General features: G+C 47.9%; 2 protein-coding genes across 7 annotated transcripts; one reads left to right on the top strand and one right to left on the bottom strand.

The window, feature by feature from the left end:
* Window positions 1–1689: 1689 nt before the first annotated feature.
* On the bottom strand, window positions 1690–6620 carry BCL2L2 (BCL2 like 2). Of its 2 annotated transcripts, none has more exons than XM_036114875.2 (4): window positions 6515–6620; window positions 6129–6216; window positions 5216–5655; window positions 1690–4632 (listed from the first exon to the last, which is right to left on the bottom strand). In XM_036114875.2, exons 3-4 carry the CDS (start codon window positions 5645–5647, stop codon window positions 4483–4485), a joined length of 582 nt encoding a protein of 193 aa, XP_035970768.1. In that variant the 5' UTR covers window positions 5648–5655; window positions 6129–6216; window positions 6515–6620; the 3' UTR covers window positions 1690–4482. The 2 variants fall into 2 exon arrangements, with proteins under 2 accessions (XP_035970768.1, XP_035970769.1); XM_036114876.2 differs by having other exon boundaries at window positions 6494–6610.
* Window positions 6621–6677: 57 nt separating this feature from the next.
* PPP1R3E (protein phosphatase 1 regulatory subunit 3E) lies at window positions 6678–20664 on the top strand. 5 transcript variants are annotated; one of them, XM_036114860.2, is made up of 5 exons: window positions 6678–7109; window positions 10675–11895; window positions 12150–12689; window positions 14322–14461; window positions 14757–20664. In XM_036114860.2, exons 2-3 carry the CDS (start codon window positions 11485–11487, stop codon window positions 12570–12572), a joined length of 834 nt encoding a protein of 277 aa, XP_035970753.1. In that variant the 5' UTR covers window positions 6678–7109; window positions 10675–11484; the 3' UTR covers window positions 12573–12689; window positions 14322–14461; window positions 14757–20664. The 5 variants fall into 5 exon arrangements, with proteins under 5 accessions (XP_035970753.1, XP_077909597.1, XP_077909595.1 ...); XM_078053471.1 differs by having other exon boundaries at window positions 10458–11895; window positions 12207–12689; XM_078053469.1 differs by having other exon boundaries at window positions 10458–11895; window positions 12150–12684.
* Window positions 20665–21366: the final 702 nt, after the last annotated feature.

Here is a 21366-nt window from a genome sequence, read left to right as displayed (position 1 = left end):
ACACAGAAGAGGCTTGAATATTTGCTGCATGAATGAATGATTGAATCAGTAAAGAACTACATAGATTTCCATTATATTACGTTTTCTCGTTGATTTTTAAAATATTCTTAAATTTATTTATGTCACACCTATATCCACATTTAAGGCAGCTTTTAAGGTTTTCAAAGGATCTGCTCTTAAGAAAAAACACAGAATGTCTATAATCCATCTATTTGCTAGAAACTGTAACTAAATGTTGCCCACTTTTATCAAAAGTACCATTTGGAGAAATGACATTCATGAAGAAATGTCTGAAGGATAATCCATCTATCTATTTAGATAGTCTGAAATTTAGCCCTATATTAAAGCATCATAGGGTATCTTTGGGCTAAATTGTGATGAGCCTGATAAAACAAGCTTAGGACCTACTGAATCCCCATTTGGTGTTTCTATGAGAAATACTGGTGCACAACTCAACATCATATTTACTGTCAGGTGTTACAGAGGGTGATATCCTCTATTATCATCTCAGAAGAGCTACAGAAGTTTTTGCCCATCTTAAGGAATTGATAGGCTTTTCTAAATCCTAACAGAAATGTGAATCTTGTTGTGTTTTCCAATTTGCCTTAGCTGCCAAGAAAGCTCAAGGCCGAATTCATAGCTTAGCTTTAGCATTCGGAAATATTACCTATAGAATGCTTTTCTGTACATTAATTTTCCCTGTGCTGCCATCCTGTTGTAATATTTCAATTTACCCTTTACCTCTACTTTAAAAATCCATATTTTCCTATTGTTTTGTCTTTTGTGTATTATAGTAAGATGTTGCAAATGCTTTTTGGAAGGAACTAGTCAAATACAAATCAATCAATCATTAATTCAGTCACACTGCAGTGGAGATAAATGCTCTCATAGCCTGACAATATTAACTATTAAGAGCATCTAATTCTCTTTCCCCTAATGCCATGTTCACCAAGCCACTCTCAGATTTTAATATGGCTTGCCCTGTTCGATTTTCTATAGAGAGAGAATGGAAACTCTCCTCTGAGCAGTATATTTCTAAGTACAATTTGACACATAAATCCAAATGCAATTTAATTGCACTGGTTTATATAAAGACTAGAAATTCCTGCTTATAATTTGAAATTACAATCACTATTTCTGTCAGACATTATTTTGACGTGGTCCTAGACTAGAAGTACAGAGGGATGGGCTGAATAATTCCCGTAGATTCCATCCACTTTAGCTGTTTGCATTAAAATGGCTGAAACCAAGTATCTCAGTGGGCCAGGAAAGAAAGCAGGGACTCCATTTTTGCCAGAAGTTGGCAGCAGGGTACTGGGGAGAAATGCTCATTATCACTGGAGGCTGAACCACAACTGGGGACTTGATTACCATCACACAAAGATTTGGGGTAAGTTTTCTTTGTTTTGGTTTGTTTTTCATTTGTAGCCATCCCAAAGTACTGTAGACACACACCCTCTTAAGATTTGGGTTGGCACAGATGGAGCTCTTGGCTTTGGGCATTTGGCAGGGGTTGGAAGACGGGGGAGCAACTATGATTTTCTTTTCTTTTCTTTTTTGTCTCAACACTTTCCGAAATCCCTGTTACCCTAATTCTTGCCCTTACCAAGGTCATGAAGAGATGATTAGATCAAGAAATGTCCTGACACCAGGCTACAGAGCGTAGAAGTCACAAACCCTGCTCAGTCCTTCTCATTAAACTTCTGGGCTTTATTTATTTTTTTTAATATGACCATTACATATTACACAAAAATAAAAGTCAAATGAACTTGGTATTTATAAATTATTAAATAAAAATACAGGAATATATATTTATATTTATAGAGCTTTTTCTTTTCTTCTAAACTAACCAAATCTGTTCTCCCGCCATTTTATGATTTAAAAAAGTAAAATAGTATATACCCTAGAATAAGTGGGGAGTGGGATTAATAATTGCAGGACCTAGTTGCCCTACTTCTGCTCCTTCCTTGGCCTAAGCAAAGTCCCTATTTGTCCCTTTGGGCTCTGGAAAGCGAGAAACGCCCTCTCCACCTATTTAATCTCTGAAAAATGGCAATTAGATTTATTTCCCTTATTTTTAAAAAAAAGTGAAATAGATTTAAAAATTGGGAGCCATACTCAGCCTTCCTGGCCAAGAGCTAATCCCAAGGAACTATATGGCTCTAGAAGAGTCTCTAGTTTTCCCTGACAGAAGAGTCTCTGGGGTTTCCATTGCCCCTCAAGCTAAAAAGGACAGGACAGATCAAAACTGCCCACTATGGTCCCAAGCAAGCTATGCTTCTGGGAATCCAAGCCCTTTCCCCTTTCAGAAAACAACCTCTCCTTCCACCCAGGTGTGAAGGCCTCAGAGCAGAGCATTTCGGTTACCTGACCATGGTCCCTGCTGCTCCGGTTTGCTAAAGGCCCCCAGGAGAGCTAACAGGGATAGGCGTCCTGTAGTAGAAGGGGGGGTGAAGAGTCTGCCCCAAACCTGGGGGAGCGCGGGCTCCAATTTGGAGCTGATGGTCTAGTCAGTGGTTTTTCCAACATTTGTTTTTTTCTTTTCAGCAGCAAACCCCTTAATGCAAATAAAATCTTACCCTGAACCCCGATATGTAAGACAGCTACAAGGGGAGCTATTCTGTTTAAGGACGTGTAGCCCAGCCTGCTTAGCACCCCCTCTTCACCTTCCCAAGGACTCCTGAGGCAAGCCCTAGGAAACTTCAGGGCTCTGCCAAGCAGTCTGAAAACCACTGGTCTAGTTTGTCCTGAGCGAGTCAGAGACCCCCACCCCCAACTTCTTGCCACAGACCAGCTCTGAGTTTCTGGGATCAGCATACTCACAACAGACCAAGTGGCACATGCAGTCTACCACCTCCCCTATAAATACCATTAAAAAGTGCAGCCCTCTCTCAAAAGCAAAAGTCTGGGCTAAACACCTGAGGCCAATTTTGGTCCCACATTCTTGTGAGTACAACTATGTTGCCACATTCTGGGACCAAATGAAAATCTCCAAGAAGAGTCAACCATGGTCTAGCTAAGCTGATCAGTGCTCAGGATCAAGGGCAGGGTTCTAGAGCACTGTGTCTGAAGTCAGCATTGGAGAGCAGCAACTTGAGCACCTTGGGAAGTGCAGCAGTGAGGTCTGGCTCAGGACATGCATCTGGAGTGAAATCATTTCTCTCTCAAAAGAAAAAGCTATAATCTGAATCTGTTCTAGAGGACTGTGAGCTCTAAAGTTAATGTCCTCAGACTCTGAGGTACAGATAAGTAACACCCATGCAAACAGCGTGGCTTCAAAGAAAATATAAATGCTTCTAGGTCATGGTAGGTACTCTAGAACCCATACACCTGGCCCTCGATAAAGCAGCACCAAAGCCCACTACATGGAATAGGCCAGTCACGGAGTACAGGTCACCCTCACACCCATGGGGTTCAGAGCTGGAATGTTCCTCTCAAGGCATCAGCAGTCTCACTGAGACACAGTGCAGGACCCAGACTGTACTCTAGATCAACATTTACCTCCACACACTCCAAAGGAAAATCAGAGTCCCAATTTAGAGTTTAAGTTTGGGTACAGAAGGTCCCAGAGACAGGGAACACTTTAGGCACCAGTGTGCCCCAGTGGGAGAGGAGGGTGGCACGTAGGTCCAGCCGCTCCCCGCCACCCGCCCGCTGCAGTCTCCGCAGCCCTGTTTTTGTTCAGAGCCCAGGAGGCAGCAGCAAGTATGATGCACAAGGAATGGGGATGGTGAAGCAACAAGGCCAGCTACAGAACTTCTCTTCTCTCCAAAGCCCTAATGACTTTCTGCCCAAAGTGCCCAAAGCCCTCTTCTGGATACAGTGTTTCTCCCACAGCCTTGAGGCATCGGGACAAGGAGAGCGGGGAGGAGAGGGTTGGGAGGAGGGGCAGAGAACTGGCCCTTGTTCTTGCCAGTCCAATAGGGAAGTTTTCTCCTTGAATACGGCCACCAGCAGGTTAGACAAGCAGCCCAGCATGCACACGAGCATGCGTGCACATGCACACGCGTGTCCAAGCAGCCCACCATCACAGCCACCTCTCCCTATCACCCGAGAACCTCAAGCTTCCATTTCAAAGGGTTGTGCCTTCTATGTTTTCCCCAAATCTCACTCATCCAAAGGAGACACAACCCCTTATGCAAGTCAACCTCCCTCAGGGCTACAAATTAAGCTCTAGGTATAGTTTTGTGTGCCTACACCTATAGACATGACCTCTCCCACCTCCTCCCAACCCTGGAATGACTTCATCTCCTGGCCCCCAAATACTTTCCAAATACATTCCCTAATGTCTCCAGCTCATCCTTCCAACTGCCTGCCTGGCACACACAGCTCCTTCACACAGTACCCTGCCCCTTCCCATCCCCGTTCCATGCCCATCCATTCACCCCACTTCTTCCAAGGGCATTTCTCTTGTTCTGTTCCTGCTCTCCTGTCCCCCAGCCACACCTAGCCCCACCTGGCCCCACCTGGCCCTGGACTTTCTCACTTGCTAGCAAAAAAGGCCCCTACAGTTACCAGGGCCCCCAGTGCCACGGCCCCTGTCAGCACTGTCCTCACTGAGGCCCAGTTCCCCTCCCGCAGACGCCGCGCCTCCTCCAGGGCCCCGTCCCCGTATAGAGCTGTGAACTCCGCCTGTGGGAGAGAAGGGAAGTAGGAGAGAAAGAAGGAGAAAGGGATATCAGGAGAGGAAAGAGTGGAGGAAAGAGGAGAGGAAGAGTTCCAGTTCCATCCACTGCAAGCACTACCCCATACCCAGCTCCTCTCCAGCCAAAGCTCTACTGGCGGCAAGCCCCCATCATCCCCCATGAGCGCCTGGCTCATTTGCCCTCTCTGCCTCAAGTGAATCCCAGCCTCTCCCTGGCCAAAATTTTTGCTCAGAACTGGCATCCTTTGCCAAGGCTTTCCTGACCACCACCCATCGCTGACACCCCCCGCCCATGTCACCTACTCTGGTGTAAAAAGTTCCCGACAGCTGGATGCCATTTCCCTGCAGGCACTGTGTATTCTGTCCTCTGCTTTGGACCATGAGCCCATCCAGTGATGACTGCATGGCAGCCCTGGAGTGCAGAGTCCAGCGTGACACCCAGAGTGAGGGCATCTGATTCCACCCAAATAGGGAGACTCAGCCCCCAGCCTCCAGCCAGAGCCCCCATCTTCCCTCTGGAGACGAGCTTTGCAGAGGGGTGTGCAGAGCAGCAATTGAGAAGCTCCTTACCCAGCCCCCACTGCTGTGGATCCAGTCGGCCAGCCGTGTCTCCAGGTAGGCCACCATCCACTCTTGCACTTGTCCCACAAGTGGCTCCATCTCTTTGTTGACACTCTCAGCACACAGTGCGGCTCCAAAGACAAAGAAGGCCACAAGGCGGCCCCAGTTGGGGCCCCCTTGGAAGAGTTCATCAGAGACCTGGGTGAAGCGTTGCTGGGCTGAGCCTGGGGTCACATGCAGCTGGGCTGCCAAATCAGAGAAGGTGCGCCGGAAGCGGGTCTCAAACTCATCTCCAGCTGCCCGCATGGCTTGGTGCAGTGGGTCAGCTGCTGGGCCCTCCCCAGGGCCAGCTCCACAAACATAACCCTTCTGCCTCAGCTTATAGCCTACAAAGTCTGCCACTAGAGCCCGTGTGTCTGGGGCTGAGGCTGGGGTCGCCATCCGGGCGGCTGTAAGAGTCAAGGATGAAAGACTGGCATGAATATATGGTCAGAGAGCCAGAAGGGGTACTTCAGGCTTGGCCAACCCAGTGAGACAGGGAGAGAGGTGGGAGGAAATGCTCAGAGACCACTGGGCAGGGAGGGGCAAGAACACGGGAATTAAGTCAAGGTGAGAGGCCCAGGGCATGAGGGGCTGGCCATTAAATTCGTAATATGCCACACTAAATGCATAGCAAGTAAATTTTATTTTTAAAATACTTTAGATTCTTTCCATAATAGAATACTAGCTCTATAACACCCCCTACAACCCCCCTTTCCACAGTACACACCTTTTTGGCTAAAGGAAGGGGCTTAGTACCTCCCCAGAGGGAAGATGTAAAGATGCTGGCAGAGGCACAAGATGAGGGGAGGAGACAGGGGCTGAAGGGAAAGGTGGGAGAAGCAAAGGGCTGCCCAGAACAGAGAAGGAAGGGGACACTCACCCAGCCTGGATGGCAGCTCTTAGGACCCAGCGCTGGTGGCAAGGAGCCCCCAGCTGGGGCCTTTCATCCTCCTGGCCAGCGTGGAGCCCTGGGAAGGGGAGGGGGAGAGCAGAGCTAGGCGGGGAAGGCCAGGGATCAGGGTCTGGACTGAGAAGGCTGGGGTTGCAGCTCCCCGGACCGGCCCCTGCCCCCAACGTTCTACCAGCTGTGTGGCCGAATCCATGTTTAATGACTGTCCTCCCGGGAAACCCAGGGCCAAGGGCTTCCTGCCGACACCATCTCTACTCCCGGCTCCCCCCCAGTGCAGTCCAAGAGCCCAACTCCTCCTTCACCCCCACCCTCAGCAAGTCTCCAACCCCGCCTGCCTGCCAGGTTAGGGATCTCACGGGTCAGGCCGCTGCCAGGATCCGGGCCGTTTCCTGGTGCAGGAGCTGGGAGGGAGGGAGAGAGGGAGGAAGGGAAGGAAGGAAGGAGGGAGGAGAAAGGGGGGGGCGGGAGGGAGGGCCTGGCGCCGGGTGATGATGGGGCCCAGAGATGCGTCCAGAGAGAGGGGCGGGGCTGGGAAGCAAGCTTGGGAAGGGCCACAACTCCGGAAGAGAGAGGGCCGCTGGAGGCCAAGAAGAGCGGGCCCGGAGAGAACACAGAGGGCCAGGCTGGGCTCCTGAGCCTGAAGGCTGCCCAGAGAAGCCGGCTAGGCCTCAGGAAACCTCGGAGCAAATTCACCATTTCCAGAAGGTCTCTGATGTTCCATGCACTTGTTGAATTTTTCCAGCCCTGGAGTGGATGCCTGGATTAGAGGAGCAGTTCCCATTGCAGTGGGAACTGCCTGCCAGGTGCCTTGCCCCGTGGGACTGGCAGACACGACACAGACACTGAACATTTTACTCCCTCTTTTTCTCCAGGACCTTTAACCCAATAGTCTCTTTGTGGGCTGGGGCTTTAGCCGGGCATCAAGACTTGGATCGCAAGTAATTTCTGCAGGTAACTTTTCTTTACCTTCTTTCATTTTTTTGGTAATCACATTGGTTTCCTTTTTAATTCTTTTCACTCAACACATGAACTTATTCCCCTTATGACAAGTTCAAACAGTATAGAGATCTAAGGGGAAAAAAATACAAGTCCTCAATCTCCCTCCTCCCACTCCTTGCCCAATTCCACCTCTCTTTCTGGAGGTTGCCAATGTCAAGGTCAATGTTTACCCTTTCAGATTTTTTATATACGTGTGTGTGTGTGTGTGTGTGTATGTATGTGTACAGACACATACATATATGTATGCCTATTATTTATGCACGGCAGTATATTTACACAGGGCGGTTCACAGGATGTGAAGCAATGCGACCACAGGTGATCCTCAGGAGGGCTCTCTCAGGCATTCTGACTGGGCCTCACTGGCTCTTGCCCTGACACTTCCTTCGGCTCTATTCGGAGGGACCTCCAGCCAAAGGATAGAAAGAGGCAACCCAATTTTCCTTTCCTTTTTTTTTTTTTAAGATTTTATTTCTTTCTTTGACAAAGAGAGACACAGCGAGAGAGGGAACACAAGCAGGGGGAGTGGGAGAGGGAGAAGCAGGCTTCCCGCGGAGCAGGGAGCCCGACGCGGGGCTTGATCCCAGGACTCTGGGATCATGACCCCAGCCAAAGGCAGACGCTCAATGACTGAGCCACCCAGGCGCCCCCCAATTTTCCTTTCCTGCTGGTTCCCTTTGCTTCCACATGCAGTCCAAGCCTTGATATTCCTAACTGCCCCTACAGTCTCTGGAGAAGAAGGTTGTTTCTGTAACAATAATAGTAACAACTAATACATTTTAAGGACTTATTAGGCACTAGGTGCTTTCTTTACATGCATGATATTTATCCTCACACCAATCCCTATGCTGCTTTATTCTCATTCTATAGAGGAAGAGAGTGAGGCTTGGAGAGGTTACTTACCCGAAGCCACGTACTTACAAACTGGTACTCAATTTTGTCTGACTGTAAAGTTTGTCTTAACTTTAAGTGCATTGTTATAAGTTCATCTCTCTGCTTCAGGTAATCTATGTTGTTATCATACCACTGACAAGTCCAAACTCAGTTATCCCCTCCATTCTGAATGCACAGCAGATTCCACATATTTATGACTGTATTCTTTCAACCATCCTCCTTACTTCTTTGCTCTTGGGATGATCATTACAGCTGCCACCAGCAAGGCTGCCTTCTTCTTCAGAGAATAACCTAGTCCAATCCTTCATTTGCAATCCTGATTTCTTCTAAGACACTTACTTGAAATAACAACACTTTTAGGTCTCAGAATCCAAATATATTTCTGTCTGCCCTCCCATTTATTTATAAACCCTGGGAGAGCAGGAACAGAATTTTATTCACTGTTATGTCCTTCAGGCCTAATAGACCCTCAGTAAATGTTGATTGAACAAATCATTCAACTCCCCTGGCCAGTTATTGAGCAGGCCCACTCCAATGTTTGAAGGTAACTATAGTGGCTATTTAAGAAACAAAGACTGAACTATAAAGAGAAAAAAGAAAAAGAAAAGAAACAAACATTGATTTGGAATAAAGGTTCAATGTCAGTCTGAGCAGCCAGAACAGAGCTGCTGGACCAACACAAATTATACCTGGTCCAAAGCTGTGTACCTCAAGGATCTTCTCAGACCAACACCATGGAGCCAAGGAATGGCAGTTCAAACTATAGACAAAGCACACTTGTTTTTATCAGAAAACCTCAGGCCATATAGGCCCACTTTGAACCTTACCTATTACTTCAATTATATATATATAAATATTTATTTCAATTGAAATATATATATATTAAAGATTTTATTTATTTGAGAGAGAGATAGAGAGCACGAGCTGGGGAGGGACAGAGGGAGAAGAAGACTCCTTGCTGAGCAGGGAGTCTGATGTGGGGCTGGATCCCAGGACTCTGGGACCATGACCTGAGCCAAAGGCAGATGCTTAACCAACTGAGCCACCCAGACGCCCCTCAATGATATATTTTACAAGAGCAAGGAAGATAGTTTTAAAATGCTTGACTGTAACACAAATTAGTAACATTATTTTACACCCTAAAATAGGAAAAGAGTATGTCCATGGATTATATATACATGTATAAAATCAGAAAACTCAGTATCACTTTAAAAATGATTCCTGGGGGCGCCTGGGTGGCTCAGTCATTAAGCGTCTGCCTTCGGCTCGGGTCATGATCTCAGGGTCCTGGGATTGAGCCCCGCATCGGGTTCCCTGCTCGGCGGGAGGCCTGCTTCTCCCTCTCCCACTTCCCCTCCTTGTGTTCCCTCTCTCGCTGTGTCTCTCTCTGTCAGATAAATAAATAAAATCTTTAACAAATAAAAATAAAAAATAAAAATGATTCCTGGCTAAATAGCATTGCTAAGGTTAATTCGGAGTTAAAATGCAAACAAGAACAACTTGTATAATAAGATAGTATGTGTCTCACTGTTTATTTCCAACTTAGTGCAACTTGTGATTTTACAGTTAAACTATTGTGCTGTTTTAAATTTAGAGATTCCAGGGGTACCTGGGTAGCTCAGTCATTAAGCGTCTGCATTCGGCTCAGGTCATGATCCCAGGGTCCTGGGATCGAGCCCCGCATTGGGCTCCCTGCTCTGCGGGAAGCCTGCTTCTCCCTCTCCCACTCCCCCTGCTTGTGTTCCCCCTCTCGCTGTGTCTCTCTCTGTCAAATAAATAAATAAAATCTTTAAAAAGATAAAAAAAATTAAAAAATTTAGAGATTCCATTTCTACTCTAAGATTCCTCATTACAGAGGCGCCTGGGTGGCTGTCTTAAGCGTCTGCCTTCGGCTCAGGTCATGATCCCAGGGTCCTGGGATCGAGCCCCACATCGGGCTCCCTGCTCAGTGGGAAGCCTGCTTCTCCCTCTCCCACTCCCCCTGCTTGTGTTCCTTCTCTCGCTTTGTCTCACTCTGTCAAATAAATAAATAAAATATTTAAAAAAAAAAAGATTCCTCATTACAACACTCTGAAGATGTTAACTATTACTACTAAACGTTTTAATCTTACATAACCAAGTGGGTAAGAGTGGGCTCTAGCGCTGGACTGCTGATGTTCTATTCCCAGCTCCTCAATCATTGCCTATGTGACCCTGGGCAAGAGTCCTAGCCCCTCTCTCAAATTTCTCATCTGTAAAATAGGCATACTAGTACTTCCTACTCTTTTGATGGCTATTTATAGGAGTTAATATTTGTAATATTCTTACAAGTGTACCTAGTACATTGTAAGTGTTATACAAAATCAGTAGGGGATTTAGGAAGAAAAAAAAACTACACAAAATACTTCACTTTTTTTTCCCCTAATGTAGAACAAAATGAAGGAGAAAAAAGCCAGCTCTGTGCCCCTGTTGGAAGCTCCCAGTGGAACTAGAACTCCACAGTCCCAGCTCCAAGAGAGTCGTGTGTTCATTCATTCAATAATTTGAGAGCCTACTATGTGCTGAAACTGTGAATCAGACACAGCCTCTGCCCTCAAAGGACTTGCAGTGGAGTTAGAGATCAGAACTCCAATTTACTTTTTCACAGATGAGAAGACTGAGGTCCAGAGAAGTTATGCCATGCTTAAGGTCACACTGCAAAATGCTACCAGAAGTGAGACCAGAGCTGTCTTCCCACAACTCAGGTCAGATTTGGCTAAGATCAAGTGCAGAACTCTTTCCCAATGGACCACCCACCCTTTTGAGGGCCACATCTCAGCTTCTATTTGAGACACTACCTAGTTTTCATGACCTTTCCTTCTGTGCACCCTCTGCAACCCCCCTCCAAAACCTGGAGCCTAGGGTTTGTAAAAGAAAATGGTGAGCCCTGAAGAGAAACTCACACGCTGGGCATTTTGAACCATCCTCTGCAAGAAAAGGAAATGTGACTTTATCCTCCCTTAAGCATTAACTCTTCCTATGACCGAGAGGTTGAAGCCGTTAAAAAAAAAAAAAGCCTGAGTAGTCTCACTCAGGACCGGAAGGTGGATCCCCGCCCCCTGGTACGCTGCTAAAACAGATGGGGAGCCACCTGTCAGAGGACTGTGGGCGGGGGCCGGCCGAGAGGGCCCCGGGACCGGAGGGTGAGCGCCGCTGAGCGCACGCTCAGAGCAGACAGCTTGCAGGAGGCAGGAGATGATGGTCTAAAACCCTGAGAGCTGACGGTCAGAGCGGAGCGGGGGGGAAGGTAGTCACGGAGGGGAGAGAGCTACAGGAGGTGGAGAATCCTGGAGGTGACAGCAAGGAGAGTACGCAACGGCGAGGGGCGGCTTCTGCGCCGACGCCGGGCGGTCGGGCGAGAGGAAAGCAGGGCAACGCTGCGCCGCTGCGGGCGGGCCCCGCCCGGGCGGGGGGTGCCATGTCTCGAGAGCGGCCCCCCCGCACCGACATTCCCCGCAACCTGAGCTTCATAGCCGCACTAACAGAGCGTGCCTACTACCGCAGCCAGCGGCCCAGCCTCGAGGAGGAGCCGGAGGTGGAGCCAGGCGAGGGCGGGACGCGCCTTGGGGCCCGATCCCGCGCTCACGCTCTGAGTCGGGGTCGCCGGGCCCTTTCTGCGCCCGCCGGAGGCGGCGGGGTCCGGGCGCCCCGCAGCCCCGACACCCGCAAGAGAGTGCGTTTCGCCGACGCGCTTGGGCTGGAGCTGGCCGCGGTGCGCCGCTTCCGCCCCGGAGAGCTGCCCCGGGTGCCCCGCCACGTGCAAGTCCAGCTGCAGAGGGACGCCCTCCGCCACTTCGCGCCGTGCCAGCCTCGCGCCCGCGGCCTCCAGGTAGGCAGGCGGCAGCGGCACGCCCCTTTCCCGGGACCTCCCCGACCCGGCCGCCGTGGGCGTGTGGGAGAGGATTTATCAAGCAACACCTATCTCCATCCCCAACCCTAGACTTATCCTTGCTCATTCCTTTTGGGGCCACTCTCTCAGCTGGGCTCCACTCCGACTGCCCCCCGCCGGGGTCGGCCTCGGCTTGGTCCAGTGCCTCTCCCTGACCCCGCCCCCCGTCTCTCCTCTCCTCCCCCTTCCCCCAGGAGGCGCGCGCCGCCCTGGAGCCGGCCAACGAGCCTGGCTTCGCCACCCGCTTGCAGGCGCAGCGCATCTGCCTGGAACGCGCCGAGGCGGGCCCGCTGGGCGTGGCCGGGAGCGCGCGCGTGCTGGACCTGGCCTACGAGAAGCGCGTGAGCGTGCGCTGGAGCGCCGACGGCTGGCGGAGCCAACGCGAGGCACTCGCCTCCTACGCCGGCCCGGCCCCGCCCCCGCCGCGCGCAGACCGCTTCGCCTTCCGCCTTCCGGCGCCACCCATTGGGGGCGCCCTGCTTTTCGCCTTGCGCTACCGCGTGACCGGCCACGAGTTCTGGGACAACAACGGCGGCCGTGACTATGCTCTACGCGGGCCCGAGCACCCCGGGAGTGGCGGGGCCCCGGAGCCCCAGGGCTGGATCCACTTTATCTGAGACGCCTGGGCCGACGGCGGGAAAACCAAAGGCACCCAGGGGCTGGGGGAGCCCGAAGATTTGGCGGGGAGGAATGAGAGAAACCGAGATTGGCTGGGAGCTGTCCAAGCGAGTCAAGTGGGGGAGGGCGAGGAGGATGGGAAAAATCAAAGGGGTGTGGGGAGTGGGCGGAATGAACGAAGGTCGGGGAGATCCGGGTGGAAAAACATTAGTTGGATGTGAGTGATAGGAACCCAAGGCATAGAAGAAAGGAAACCAGAAAGGGCGTTGGAAGGATTAGAAAAAAGCAAAAGACGGGTTTGATGGTGATGCCCTATACTGTGAGCTAGTACTGGGAGAAAGTTAGTGGGTTCGTCAGACCTAGGCATTTGAAGGTTAGGGTACCTCTTTGAGATAGAGGAGGTATTTTGTTGAAGTAGGAGCCCACCCTACTGAGTAATTTGTATTGCCAGCTCATTCCCTCTTCTTAACCGCCGTTACCTCCTCAGGTCCCCCAGTCCTGCCCATCCTAGCTTTATACTCAGCCATAATTGCCTTGCTTAAGTCCCAGGAACTTGGCTGTTCCTCCCCAGTCCCTGGCATTATGACAGGATTCTCTTGTCATTCCCGACGATCCCTGGCTTCATTTTCCCCTGACTGGCTGGGGAGTGATGGCAGACTGCCATCAGAGCTCCTCCCTCCTCCTCCAGGCAGCCCTGGGGATTAAAATGAAGGCAAAAGCAACTCCAGGCCTGTCCTTGTAGCCAAATAATGTCGTGCCTGAGGAGTTGGTACACTCAGGGGCTTCCAGAAAAATGCCAGCCTTACCTTTCTGGGGTGCCTTTTAATGACCTCTAAGCACTTTATGCACTGTGTTTGTCAGGAACAGTGAATCACAAAAATCACTATCATGATTCTGCCTCAGAAGGAAAGAGTCACTGACTAGCTGTATTACTTTGGGTAAAGTTACTTCACCTCTCTGGGCCCCAGTCTTCCTGGGAAATTAGATTTTGACTAGGTGATCTGTCACAGTCTCTTCTTGCTTTAACATTTTATGATCCATGAGTGGCAGAGTGTAGATTAGAAGCCACATTCTCCAATATACAGTTGGGAGTGCTACAGTTCAGAACATACAGCACTCCCAGCATTTGGTTGGGGCTGAGGATGGGTCCTCCAGTTTTTGATACAGGTATTCCAGAGCCCAGGAAGCATCCCATAACCAGCTTGCAGCCTGATGGTATTCCAGGGCCTTTTTCAAACTGCAGCTCATCCTCTGCCCAGTGCTTTTTGCCCTTGCCTGCACAGACTTCCAGTCTAGGTACTTTGAGACAATTTTGGGCAGGTGCATCTCTGTTGGGGAAAATGATGTTTGGGAGCCCCAGAGATGAAACAACGTTGAGGCTCTTTTGAGGATAAAGGATTACGGATATAAGAAATGGAAAACATTTCAAATCAAGAATCAAAGCCATTTAGTAATTAAATGGCACCAGAAGATGGCAGTCTGTTCCATACCCTGAGCAAGTGAAATGGGAAAGCTGGACTCTTCTACCCATTCACAATCATGCCTTAGGTCTCCCTAGTTAACCTCTGCTGGTAGTTTTTCCTTTCCTCTTACCCTATTCCTAAGCTCTTTGCTTTTTTCTTTCCTTGTCCCTCTCTCTCATCACTTTCATTTTTCTTTTAGCATTTAGGGTATTTACCTTTGTTTTCTCTTTTCCATTTGCCTCCATCTTCATCCTTGTTGATTTCTGCTATTCCTTCTCCCTCCAGAAGGGGTGGAGAACCTACTTCCTTTTCTCCAAGACCATGGTTGATCCACCTTCCTCCCTCAGGCTCCTTCTTGACAGTCTTCTAGAAGGGAGAAGAGGGAAAAGAAGCAGTTCCTGATGCAGATGAACAGCTGCTCCCAGGTAACCAGCTCCCCACACCCTTTTCTACCTGTTACTAGTTTCTCAAAAATGTCTGAATCCTCCTCTTCCTTATTACTGAGTCAGAGAGTGCATGCACATGTGCCCATACATGCATTCAGAACAGAGTATGGAGTGTGTTACCAGGCCCCTCCTGTCCAAAGCCTTAGTCCTTTAAAGGAAGATGGCCAAAAAGAGAGGAACCCCGAGTCACTCCTCAAAGAAATGCCGGTTTAAACATCATCCTTACGTGATGAAGAAAACAAAGAATTTCATGCATCTTGTGGATCACCTTCAGGTCAGAGTTCCAGCAGAGTGAAGAAAGAACCTCCTGGAAGCCACCAAGCAATGCGCTTTTTAGTCATCAATGAAGAGCCCAAGGGAGGATGATGGAGAGGGAGCCTGGGTCGAGGCTCAGTATATACTAATCTCTTGCCTAATGTGTATGCACTATTGTCATGTTGTATTAACAATCATAATAGCTCACATTTACTTATCCACTCAAATCTGGTGTCTTGCATGCATTACAATCCTCAGAACAACCCAATCAGTTGAGAAATACTATCCCTGTTTTAGAGATGAGGAAACAGCTCAGAAAAGCATAGTAATTTGTTCAAGATCACATCACTGGTAAATGGCATTGCTAGGATTGTGAACTCAGGCTCTCCAGAGCTTCTGTATATAACCATGTTACTATATTTTTTCCTTTAAAAACGAAACTGAAAACTTTGCCATATATAATCTCTTATTAGGAAAAGACCACAGTTTCTAACTGCTCCGCCTTCCCATCCTCTCAGATTACCGAACTGGCTTAGAGAAGGCAAAGTGCTGTGGGTCCCATACTCCCATGCAGGAGCTTGCTGCTCTCTCCTGTACCAGTGTCCCAGCTCTGCAGAAGTAGCAAGGGACCACACTGCCTGCCTGCTAGAGAACTTGGGAACCCTTTTGAACTCCAGCTTTTCCTTACATTGGGATTCTCTCCTGGCCCTAACCAACATTCTACACCTGTTGGTGTGACACCCCTTTGCACTCCCCTGACTGGTCTTGAACTGACCAGTCCTTAAAGTTTCCACTAAAAAGTATCCCTGACTAGGACAACTGTTGAATGATCTGTGCTTGGGCCCTCTCTGTGAGCCCTGGTATTACTGAGTGGATAAATGTAAACTGGTTGGAGACAGGGAACCAAGGATAATCCATTTTTCCCTGAGCTTTCTCTGTAAGAAGTACTATGGCTCACCCACCCCCCACCCCCCATTCTCAGCTTTATAGAACCAACACCTGAATCTTCTAGTTCTTCCCATATAGAGCTGCCCCAGGGCCTGGGGGTAAGCTGATAGTCTAATCTGATATGGGGAACACTAGAAGTTTGGTGGAACTTTAGAGATGTGTTAGGTGTTAGGCATTGGGATGGGTCCTTTCCCCCTGAAGGCTGATGACTATATGAACAGGAGCAATTTAGTGTATAACAGGTCAGCTGTGGACTAGGCAGCACTAGAAGAGAAAACATTGCCTTGATCAGGGGCTTGGGTCCTTGAAGCCACACAGCTGGAACACTTTTGCCCGGTCTTCCTACACTTACCTGTCTGACAGCCTTCCTCTCGTACCTTTGTTTCTCTTTATGCATGTAGCTCATTTCTCTTCACAATAAGCCCTAACTCCTAAACTTTCCAGTCAAACTCCCACACTCCCTTGCTTTTAACACCTGCATTTCCCTGGAGCTCTTCTGGATCCTTGCAATCTGCAAGGTCATAGAATCAGAGTCCTGGAAAAGCTTGTCTTTAGAGATCACTGGGTCCATTCTCCAGTACAGATGAGGACACAGGTCCAGAGATAAGGAGACTTCAGCAGGGTCAGAGAATTTGTTAGTACAGCTCGAGATGGGGCTTAACCCCAGCCCTCCTGACCATATCCCACTCCCAGGCTACAAAACGGGCCTCTACAGTCAGACCCGCAATTTTTCATGGCAAGCAATAATATCATAAATGTTTCATTTTCTGTTGCTAGTTTCTATTCCCTTCCTTATCCAGGCATAGAAAGAAACAAAAGGCACTTGTAGTTTTCTCTGTTTTCCCAGCCTTGGTACTTCTTTGGGTGATATTGCTAAGGAACAGTGAAGTTGCTAAAAATACTGAATAATCCACCTATTGACTAGTTAACCTGGAGAGGAATTGAAAGTTTGCTATGTGAATCCCCCCAAACCACTGTTCTCATCAGGCCCTCCCAGAGCGTCCTCACCCTCTTCACAGTGCAGCCCTGTTCACTGGGCCCCACACCCACTAGAATTGTGCCTCACTTCAGCTTCCTCATGCAGCTGCCCTCCCTTCTGGATAAAAGACCTCATATTTGAAATAAAGTTGAAATATGAAAGTATATAATAAAATACTGAGAAATATTGTTTGTTTGGGGTGAAGGGTGGCAAGAGACCCAGAAGTGAGATTCTTCTCTCCCACCCCCCATATCTTGGTTATCTCATAAAAGTTCTGTCTGCTGGTGTCCTATTGCTATGCAAAAGTTGGGTGGGCAAAAGATATGGAGGAGTTGGGCAGCCCTGGTATAAGACACCCCAATAGAATCCCACCACCATATTGGGTAGTGGTAGGAAAGTTATCAGGGCCCAGCTTTAGTCCCCTGGCACCCAGCACCAATTCCTGGTGCAGTTAAAGGGTATGGCTTGGGTAAAAGTGCCAAGTTTCCCCCCCGGTTGAGGGGGCTCTTCTTCCTTAAGGGGGCCATCTAAGTTACATTCTGCTCCTTAAACACTGAAGGAAAGAACAAAGCCCTTTTCTCTATCAAGGGCAACCCTAAAGCAAAGCTTAGGAAATATGATGAAGAGGAAAAGCAAAGACTTCTGTCTAATCCAGAATGGAGCAAAAGGTATTAAAGTGAGGCATCCTTGAAAAAGATCAAGTTCTAACATAATATTGACTCCCACATCACCTGAACAATGAGAGAATCCAGTTACCCACAAAATAATGAGAACGTTTCTAATAGGGAAGCCCTAGCCTGAGAATAATCAGATGCCTCCTCATTACATCATAATGGCCAAGTTGTGATGTCACGGCAGAGCACCCACACTTACATTGTCAAACTAGATATGCTGAAGGGTAGAGTCAGCATGAGGAGCAGACACCCAAAGAGAGGTAAGCGGGGGCTTCCCAGGCTTTTCTCTGTGGCTTATTGCCTAAGATTCCTCTGTGGCCCTAATGTCTTCCCAGGCTTTTCACACCTTAGTCTAGTGCTAGGTCTGTCTGAAATCCTTCTTCCACAAACCCCACTGCAGCTTTTGCTATCCCAAATCTTTAATAGTTGCAGTTCTGATTGGTCAGTCCTCAGCTTTTGTATTTCTTAGGAGACAGGGCACAGAATGGTGGAGCATGGTTCCTCTAAGTGAGGCAGAAACTCACCATATCCATTTGGGTTGTCCCAAGGGTAGATCCAAGTTTTGGGGCACCTGAAACACAACTGTTGGAGCCTTTTAAAAGAAAAATAAATACATAGGCACAAAAGTGAAAATAGTTTAGAATGAGAAAAGATAAAATTTTTAAGGAGGTGACAAATACTATATCATAAAATCAAGAAAAATAACATTTTAAAAATTACTTGACAAGCATTTTTTCTTTTTTTTTTTACAATTTTGTTTTTGGGTGCATGCTCCTTGATTTCTCATATTGATGATTATGTTTTATATAAGGAGTACAGAAAAGTAATTCAGCCTTCTACATGATCACCTTTTTTTAAATTCTTAGTGATTTAGAAAATTTTCACCCTCACACTTTATAGGTGATAATGTTACATAATTTTTTTAGGATTTTTGTCAAACTTTAAAAAAACACTATCAAATTTCTTTGATATATGTGTACAATTTCAGAGTATTTCAAATTTGTAATGACTAATATACTCTGGATTGTTGACACTAGGATTAATGTATATGTATTAGTCGGCTAGAGCTGCCAAACAAAATGCAACCCACTGGGTGGCTTAAACCAAAATTCTCTCACAGTTGTGGAGTGTAGAAGTCTGAGATCAATGTATCCGCAGGGTTGACTTAATTCTGAGGTTCCTTTCCTTGGCTTATATAGTCATCTTCTCCCTATGTCTTCCCGTGGTCTTTCCTATGTTCATGTCTGGGTCCAAATTTCCTATTATAAAATACCAGTCATATTGGATTAGGACTCATCCTGAAAACCTCATTTTAACTTAATTACCTCTTTATAGAACTTATTTCCAAATACAGTTACATTCTAAGGCATCAGGAGTCAGGACTTTATCATATGAATGTGGAGGGGGGGGTGGATGACACAGTTCAGCCCCTAACACTATACTGGCTATTAAACTATTTACAGAAGTAACTGCAAACCACAGTCATATACCTACTCAACCCAAACTGAATGTATCCCCAATTCCATTTCCTTAGCCAATCCCAAAATACCCATGGCCTTCCCACTGCCACCTGACAAAAGGAAAAGTGTGATGGAGGGGAAGTTAGAAAGGAAAGAGACATCAATCTTAGCCAATTGCAGTTTATTTTTTTTTTAAGATTTTATTTATTTGAGAGAGAGAGAGACAGATAGTGACAGAGATAGTGAGAGAGACCACAAGCTGGGAGGAGAGGGAGAAGCAGGCTCCCGCCGAGCAGAGAGCCTGACATGGGGCTCGATCCCAGCGCCCCGGGATCATGACCTGAGCCGAAGGCAGACGCTTAACGACTGAGCCACCCAGGCGCCCCTGCAGTTTAAATATTCTTTTTCAAATTTTACAAAAACCCACGACCATGTTAACACATCCTGGGGCTCCTCCAGTGCTCCTCTGTGCAAGGGATGACCCTGAAACTTCAGTTTCCTTAGGTATACGGTAAATGTGCCTCTGGTTAATCCTGCTAATATCTAAGCCATGCAAAGGAAGAGAGAATTTTCACCAAAGATGGGGAATTAACATCTCTACACTGAGGATGACATGATGAGTCTGCATTCTTCAGCACTAGGCCCTGGAAGAACTGGGAAAGTTTGTTGTCTTGCTAAAGGGGGGCCCTCCCTTGTCTCATATTGTCAGCCTGCATCTATTCCTCTCTTCCAATCCCAGTCCAGTCCATCTTTTAAAGCTTTAGGTGAAACCCACACAACCTCTCCCCCTGCTTGTGCGCTCTCTCTGTCAAATAAATAAATAAAATCCTAAAAAAAAAAAAAAAAAAAGGGAGGCTTCAGCACACACTCCAGAAAAGGGGCAGATGAGTTTCTTCTTGCTTTGGATTTCCCCTCTCCTAAACCTATCTTCAATTCTGTTCCCTACTCCTGAGTCTCGGGAGTGAGTGTCTTAATGAGACAAGAAAGGTGGCAGAGTTGTCCACCTTTCATATTTCCAAAAGCCGGTGATAAGTGTTGCCCAGAGTGCCTAACTGAACCCTCTATAGAGGGGCAGGCACTAGGTTCCCGCAGACATTGTCTGCCTGGCTTTCCAGCCAGATAAGCATGAGTTCTTCCCAGTCAACCCAGTCTTGTAATTTGTTTGGATTATGGGAGAACAACTTCTCCACTGAAAACTGAGGACTGCTACTGCCTAAAATGTTTCACTTTTCCTTTTATCATATACAAACTATTGGGGCATGGTAATAGTCATTCATGATTTAGGACAAAGTCTGTATATACTACTAGCCCTGGCTTAAACCCTGAGGGATCAGAAGTTTCAACTCTAAAGCTGAGAATATATATATGTATCTTTCCTTTGTTTACACCGATGATGTATTTGCTGGATGCTAGTTTGAAGATCGTAGGGCTGGCTCTTAGGAGGTTGAAATTTTTACTGAATGTAATGGGGCTGGGAAGTGGGCAGGTACAAATACAGGCATAACAACATAAAATAGGGCTCAGTGCTGAAGTGGAAATACATTTCTGATGTCTGACAACCATGAAAGTGCTCTAGACCTTAAATTGGAGCAAGAAAGAATCCGTAGTGGGGGTTGGTTTTGGGGGGAGTACATGGGAAGGGTGATGTCTGTGGAATACAAAGTCTGAAATTGTTTTATAAATTATTGTAGCTACGTAAACTATTAAGTTACCTAAATAGGCAAAGAGACTTTCAAAGACCAGCATATGAAAACAAAAAGAATCACTTCAGAAAGTGCTGTTTCCAAGTTTTAGTCTGAAGACCGAGAATCCTAAATATACAAACTTTTGGCCCAAATTCCAAATATACGAACTTTTGGCCCACAACTTCAGAGTGTGTGACTACTTTGGTGAAAAGTCCATTTTATTGCCATCCCTTTCTTGATAGCGAAAACCAAGGTCCCCAAATATGAGGCAGGTCCTCCTCACTGGGACAGAGAGGGGGTGGTCTAGGAGTCTGGTGAGTCCCAAACAGGTGCCCCTTCCGGCACTTAGTCTTTGGGAACACCTGTGCGGTGTTCCGAAGGCGCCGGGCTGCTGGGATCCTCGTCTTTCAGCCGGCAAGACATTTGATCCATCTGGAGAACAAGTTCCCGGTTGCTCTAGGCGCTCCGTTTACAGTGACGCTGCTGACGGCCCTCGGCTGGGCAGGCGCGGCTCGGCTCGGTTCTGCTCGCGTGTAAGCCTGGCAAGGGGATGCTGAAAAAAGTCTTCCTTCAGGAGGAACAAATGGGGAGTAGTTGCAAGGCGGTCTTGGACAATTCAACAAACTGCTGTGAATTCCTTGGGGGAATTCCGGGAGGACCAGGGCTCAGCGTACTCCGAAGGTCCGACACGGAAAGGTCGAAGGCGGGGGGGGGGGCGGGGGGGCGGGGGGAGGTACCATTCACAGCACCCTGGCCCCAGGGGACATCTTCCCTGCCCCAAGCAGCCAATAGCCACCCCGGCTGAGGCCCATGCAGCCAATAACCGACTTCAGCCGAGACTCACGCAGCCAATGGCCGGCCCAGTGCGTTCCGCCGGTCCCCG

This window comes from Halichoerus grypus, chromosome 8, assembly GCF_964656455.1.
Source record: "Halichoerus grypus chromosome 8, mHalGry1.hap1.1, whole genome shotgun sequence".
Classification (NCBI taxonomy): Eukaryota; Metazoa; Chordata; class Mammalia; order Carnivora; family Phocidae; genus Halichoerus; species Halichoerus grypus.
Note: the sequence above shows the minus strand (reverse complement) of the source record. Positions and strands in the feature narration are given on the sequence as shown.